General features: G+C 39.8%; 1 protein-coding gene across 1 annotated transcript; it reads left to right on the top strand.

The window, feature by feature from the left end:
- The first annotated feature begins 518 nt into the window (after nt 1–518).
- Nucleotides 519–6676, top strand: LOC104536361 (caspase-8-like). The gene is made up of 7 exons (XM_010178944.1): nt 519–829; nt 1059–1164; nt 2178–2316; nt 3549–3634; nt 4254–4365; nt 5267–5756; nt 6526–6676. Exons 1-7 carry the CDS (start codon nt 519–521, stop codon nt 6674–6676), a joined length of 1395 nt encoding a protein of 464 aa, XP_010177246.1.
- The last annotated feature ends 558 nt before the right edge of the window (nt 6677–7234 follow it).

Below are 7234 nucleotides of genomic sequence, written 5' to 3'. Positions count from 1 at the left end.
TTCGATTGGCCTTCCCAAGCATGGTGCATCTTTAACATCAAAATCTCCAGACTGAAATTTAGCAAACCAATTCTGACACTGCCGTAGTTTTAAGGCTTCTTCACCATACTCACCACATAACTTTCTATCAGTTTGCACAGTGTTTTTCCAAAGTAATAGAGCAAAATATGATGAAAATGTTCCTTTTGATTTTCCATTTTGAAATTGACGTCAAATCAATAATTGTTAACAGAATTGTGTGCTTTCTTTTTCTAAAACAAGCTTGAACTGTCAGCTGTCAAGTTACATGATGAGTTTGCGATTTAAAATGAATTTAGTTACATTTCAGTACATGTATGTCCATCTATTGAAAAAAAACCCACAATTACTTTTTGGCCAACCCAATACTTTTTATTGCATATATTCATTTTGGGTTATTCTACATGATGTGATACCTTTTATAATCATGTTCTTGCACTACTGTTAATGACAAATGAAATCGGCTTCTATTTGTGCTTAGATCCCAATCCTGATGTGAAATGAGTACAGACTTCCAAAAACTCCTTTTTGGCATTTCTGAGGCTTTGGTCACAGACGAACTGGCAGCTCTGAAGTTCCTCTGCCTGGAGTACATCCCCATGAGGAAGCTTGAAGCCATCAAGGAGCCCAAGGCCTTCTTCGAAGTTCTGCAGGAGAAAGACATGATTGAGGTGGGGAACCTGTCCCTCCTGAAGGAGCTGCTTTACCGGATCGATCGGATCGACCTCCTGGCTGCCTACCTGAGCTCCAGCCGAGAGGAGATGGAGAGAGAGCTTCGGATCCCAGGCAGGGCAAAAGTGTCAGCCTACAGGTAAGCATAGAAATAGTGAACCTTTGCATGCAAAATGTACAGCAATCTGGTTGTGTACTGTCTTGTTTTCTGCCTGCACTGTTGTGTTATGAATATCCCAGCATAATTGTATTTATTACAGCATGACTACCTGCCATTGTGAGTTTTACATTTGCATTTCAAATGTGTAATTATGGTATTTACTTTTCATAATATTCTTAATCAGTCTTTCTCTATTCTTTATTGCCAGGCAACTGCTATACAGAATTGCAGAGGACTTGACTCCAGAAGATGTCAAGAGCGTGAAGTTCCTGCTCCAAAAACGAATACCAAAGAAGCAGCTCCAGGATAATGCTGTATGCAAAGTGATCATGATAAGTTTCTTGCAGGACTAGTTCAGAGTCTTCTAGTTCTTGTAAAAAGAGAGGGAAGAGAAAGCAGTCTGATCTTACTAAAATCTGTTGTGAAAGAATTGTTATGTTAGCTGATAGGTGCTGTGTGAAAGAATGGACCCTTTTTTTCTTCATTTTACCTTTTCTCTGCCCCCTTTTGCACTCCTGGTCCTATTTTCCCTCCACCACCTGTCTCCCTAATTTTTTCTTGCAAAAATCATCATGCTCTTCCTTTCATCTTTGCTTTGGCATTTGTAAGGCATTTGTGCATATGCTGTATCTAGGAAGAGTGATCTTTGCTGGAGGAAAAACACTGTTTTAGAGACACAAAATTGAGTGCTAATGTGAGTTCAACCACAAATTGTTGTGTGTATTGGGTATGTTTTCTTCTTTATTGTAATTTGGAGTAACGACACTTTGTTAACTCTTCCACAAAAGTTTTAAGAGGTTTGATGAGCTAGTTCAATTCTTGTAAAGAGCGAACAGTGTTATAAAAATACTTGGCATTATTGAGAATACAACCGTACTTGTATTTTGGCACCCATAGGAAAATTAGCAGGTTTACCTCCAACTTAGTGGACTGCTGAGCTTTAAAAACCAAAATGATCCCTGACCACCTTTTCTGTAATAGAAAAATGTAAAATGGCACAGCTAAATGACTTAACAGCACTTCATCTGAACACAGAGGCACAACAGGATGCCATGTTGTTATCCACATCAGTGCTTTGCACTGCTGAAACAAAGCAGGATAACCTAGCCATAGGCAATTTCTAATGATTCTAAGGTTAAGATCATAGTGATGTGTTTCTTTAGTTGCACTGTATCCTGACTCTTGTTTTAATGAGCTTGGAGGAAAATCGGTCTTTAGCTGGTCAGTCTCTGGGAGTAAGGATGTTGTCTTCTCTGTCCTGTGGTGCCTGATACTGCAGTTACTGAAGGTCACTGTATGAGTTTGGGTTATGTTTTTGTTTTACCAGTCAATGTTGAAGGTCTTCCTGGAAATGGAAAGAAATGGGTTAATTAAAGAAGATGACCTGGAAATGCTGAAATATATATTTAAAGGATTTAGAGCTGACATAAAGAAAAAAATTGATACCTATGAAGAAAACAAAAAAGGTAAATAATTTAACCTGCTGTTTAAAGGGTCAAGCTGGGTTGTGGATTTTTTGGTGATTTTTGTGGCTTCATCTTTGGGAGCTTAGGAGTCCAGAGATAAGAGAGAGACCTTACAGTATCCTGGGATGGGCAGAGCAGCTCTTGGTACCTGTGGTTTCTAAAGCTTTTTGCTACTTCATTATCCCATCATACCTTCTTGTATATATACCTTGAAATATATACCTTGAAATATATACCTTGAAATATGTTCTGTGCCTTGTCATTTGTCTGCTGCTCCCTTCTTTTTGCCTTAAACACAATTTTTAGCTTCAGGAAGCAGTGCAGCGCTGGTTTTAGACTGGGATAGCTTTTCAGTCACTGAAAGAGACCAGAACTGACAGTTGCTTTGGGGAAACTTATACTGGGAGATTGTCAGCATTATTTTCTGTTAGCCAGGCTCTTTGCTCTTAGTTGAAGGAAAAGTTCTTTGAGACCAGGCACTTGGCTAAAGTGTAGCCATTAGCTTTCTGTACCGGATGTGAAATTTCAAGGACTTCAGTATATTGGGCTGTTGCAGCTGAGGTAGTGACTTGTGACACTACAGCTAGGCCTTACTCTTTGGGAACCAGGATGTGTCAACCAACAACAACTGAGACCTATTAAATTTTTCCCCAGATCTTCCTTTTGGATGAATCAGGACATGTGTTTCCTTAGACAGCCCATGCAGTTCCCTGGGTTTGATGACCTCTTCACTTCAGGCAGTTATATTCAAAGAAGTGTTTTGTTCCTTTGTGGGGCTCTTACATTATGCTGGTATTCTGCATCCTTGGTGTGTCCACCCCAGCAGTAAAGTTCTCTGGAGAAGACACAATGGCCTCAGAAGTAAATGAACTAACTGTTGTGTACCACGGCACAAAAATGGCTCTCCTCTTTCACTTATGTATCCTGTAGTGGAGATGCTAGTGAATGGCTTGCCTGGGGTCATTCCTCCCATTCAGCCTTTTATTATCTGGATCTTGCTACCAGTAAAAGAGCAGAGAAGAAATGGAGCACAGCTCTGCACAGCTTCAATAACCAGCAATCTGTGAAACTGGAACTCTGCTTGGGCCAGATCTACAGAATAATGGTGTCTTGGTGATGTGGAAACCAGCCTCCACCTCACCCCTTGTACTGTTTTATGAGTGTTGAAATATGCACGGTGGAAGATTTATCTTTTTAGTCCTAAAATATTCTGTTTATTTTCTCCCTCTTAGAAAATGATTCTAAGGAAAAACACTATCCATTGTCTGTATCTGTGTGTCCAGCAGGACAAGGAGCAGAGGGGGTGACACCAAGCCTGGTGAGAAATGCCTCAAAGTTACCTTTAAAGTAACTCCTGGGAGGGGTGAGCATAAATTCTTAAGACTAAGGAGGTGGAAGAGCTGAAAGGGAGGGCTTCTGGCTTTATATGTAGGCCTTGAAGCAATTCGTATTTTCAGAACAAGACCAAGCCTTGTTCCTTTGTGAGGACCTGGCTGTCAGCAGCCTTTTAGGCAAGAAATTAAGCTGATGTGTGAAGAAAACCAATCTTAATGATAATGGAGACTGGGACAAAGTCCTGTCCAGGATACTTCTGGACAGATATGAAGAGAATAGCAGAATCTGCTACTTCACTAGAAACCCACAAGGACTCTCAGAGGGAATGGTAGGGTGCAGGAACCTTTCCTCTGCACATGCAAATTTGTGTTTCTGGATACTTGCTTTCTCCCATGCCAAAAGCATATCCTAACCACAGAGAGAGAGAGGAGGGATGCAGGGAGACAAAGCAGATTCTTCTCCCCTGTAGCTAACTTGTATTCTTAGGCTTTTCCTTTCTTGTATCTTGTGCTTGAACATGAAGGACCAACAATCTGTATATAGGATACATCTCTTTTGGATGCTTGGCACTGCTTTCTTATCTGCTTGCTTTGTTTTTACAGCCTGCAGAGTCATATAAAATGAAAAATAACCCCCATGGTTACTGTGTGATTCTTAATAACTACATTTTTAAAAATCCGTTTGAAATCAGAGAAGGAACAGTGAAAGATGGAGGTAAGTACTTTTAAAATTCAATTACTGGATTATTTTTTCCTCTGATAATTCTCTGAAAGAATTATCTAATCTTTCCTGTGAATAAGAATCATGTCCACTGAGCCCATTTGCCTCTGGAGTAACTGGAATGACAGTCACTGTAGAAATTGGAAATATGCTGCTTCAAACAGTTTAGCTGATGGCTTAAAGAAGGAGTTGCTTTGTCTGAATTGGTCATAAGTACCAAACAGTGAAAGAGGGATTACTCTTCCACCTTTTCACTTTTTGATTTTAATTCTTAGCTATCATGAAATTGTATTTTTAAGTCCTTAAGTTCTCTTTAATTTTCAAGTAAATGCTACAGCATTGTAATTTTCCTTAAAGCCTGTCTTTCTGCAAGAATCATTTTTAAGTTAAACAAGAGTTTATCTTAAAAAAAGTAAAATCTGTTTCATGAAAGCACACATCATTGATACTTTAATTCCATCCAGCATCTCTACAGGCTGCTTGCTTCCCAGCTGCTTTCTCACTGCCAACACAACAATTAAGTAAACATTTGCTGGGAAGTCTACATAGCATTTGTTAGCAGGTTACCCTGCCTTCTTTCTTGCTGCATTGATCATTCTCACAGGACAAGGGACCTACTTCATTAACGAGTGGCAGAATTTGTCATTCCAAAGAGGTATCTCTTCTTTAACTTGCTAAATTTTGTTCTTAAGCACCTGAAATTACTATGCGATGCACAGTTAAAGCTCACTTTAACGCAGTAAGTTTCACTAATTTGTACTGATTAATCAGGTAATCTGAAACCTGTTTTTGTTTAAGATAGCGTGATGGTGTTCTACCACACAGACACTGGAGTTTTAGCTTCTTCCATGTCACTGTTTATGTTTAACAAGTGCCTTCTGACTTTTTTCCCCAGAGGCTGTGAAGAAGGTCTTTGAGTGGCTTCAGTTTGAGACAGTTGAGCACATGGATCTAGAAGCAAAGAAAATGTATGCAAAAGTTAAAGAATATAGCAAAAAAGATCATAGTAACATGGACTGCTTTGTTTGCTTTATTTTTTCCCATGGTGAAAAAGACAAAATAAAAGGCAGTGATCATGAGTTTGTAAATATTAAAGATTTAGTATCCTGCTTCAGTGGATCTAATTGTCCTTCCCTTGCTGGCAAACCCAAGCTGTTTTTCATCCAGGCTTGCCAGGGCTCTGTAGGTCAACCAGCTGTTGCAGTAAAAGAAGACTTTTCTGGCCATCTTGAGGTAGATGCTACGCCTCTGACTTCCATTCCTGATCAGGCTGATATTCTGGTTGGCATGGCTACAGTGGAGGACTATGAGTGCTATCGCTGTACAAAAACTGGCAGTGTTTATGTTCAGTGCCTCTGTGACAAGATGAAGTCGCTTTGCCCACTGTAAGTACTGCTTTTAATCCATGTACCTTTGGGATATTGTGGACATACATACTTAAGCATGCTGTGCTGAAACACCAGTGTTTTGCATTTGTGCTACGTAATGCTTTTCACTGGAGGACAGTGCAGAACAGTAATTATTCTGGAATTGGACATCACTGTTCTTCTACAGATGAACCAAAGTACAAGTGACTTCTGGTTTGCCAGTGACAGAACCAGGGTTGTAATGCTGGAACATCACATTTAAGCAAGTGTGCATGTGTGTGCATGTATGTGCATGTTTTTTAACATTTTTTGACTGATAAATGATTTTTCTTCCAGTGACACCTGAAAAGAGGAGAATTTGCTGAGTGGGTACACAGACAAAAAAATCAGTGTTCTTTAGTCATAATTTTAATTGTTGCCTCCTTCCCATCCCCATCATAAACTTGGTTTAGAGACTAGAATTCATCTTCAGACTTCACTTTCTCATGATGTCCAGAAGAGGGCTTGGAGAATGCATAGTTTTGTTGTTTCATCTCAGTGCACTCTTCTGACTATAGCCAAAGCAGAGGAATGTGTTTGCTGAAAAGTGATGCTACACAGAGGTTGCTTTTATTCCCCCAAACACACTGAATTCTGTGGCTACACAGCGGAGTGTGCCATCTCAGTGACAGGCAAGGTGATGGTACGATACCAGCCTTCCCTGAGATACCACTTCGTTGGAGCAGCTTCTTCTCCTAGCTATGAGTACAATGTATTTCAACATAACTTTTCTTCATTTTTGTTCTAGTGGCAAGGATCTTCTAACCATCCTGACAGAAGTGAACAGTGAAGTGGGAGGAAGAGTATTAAATGGATGCAAGCAGATGCCAAAGATAACATCAACCCTACGGAAGAAACTGATCTTCCAAATTCCACAATGTCAGTCAGTTGAAAAGTAGAAAAGTAAGAATACACTCAGGAATCACTTTTGGAATGGGCTTCTACAGGGAAGAGAATTTGGAAGAGAAATTAATCTGGCTCTGTGTAGTTAGTCCTTCAAGGGACCATGAGTTCATAAGTTTTCCAGTTCCAATGTTTAAGCAGTCTCCTGGCACCTGTATGTGTAGCAGTCTGGTAAGGCCATGGAGGAGTACAGATCTGGCTTTCTGGCCTGCAGAAGCAGTGGAGTCTGTTCAGTCTGGGTTTCAAATGAAGAAGCACTTCCAGGTAGTCTGATTTTTAAGAGTTATTGGAAATGCCAACAGAAGTCCCATTTCTGTCCAAGTTGCTATAAGTCCCTGAAATCTGAAGAAAAGAACAGATAGATTCAGAATATTAAATCCCTTCCCAGGGAGCACGTGTAAGATTATAACTAATCTACGCAGAGATGAATTGTTGGCTGTCTCTGGAAGCTGTGTAATTTTTCATGGACAATAACATTGCTGTCCAGAAGAACCAAAAAAGGATGATTACGATAATGCAGGTTTGATTATTTTCCTGTAAATATTTTGTTTGCT

The sequence above is a fragment of the Mesitornis unicolor genome, unplaced genomic scaffold (genome assembly GCF_000695765.1).
Source record: "Mesitornis unicolor isolate BGI_N332 unplaced genomic scaffold, ASM69576v1 scaffold3042, whole genome shotgun sequence".
Lineage (NCBI taxonomy): Eukaryota > Metazoa > Chordata > Aves > Mesitornithiformes > Mesitornithidae > Mesitornis > Mesitornis unicolor.
Note: the sequence above shows the minus strand (reverse complement) of the source record. Positions and strands in the feature narration are given on the sequence as shown.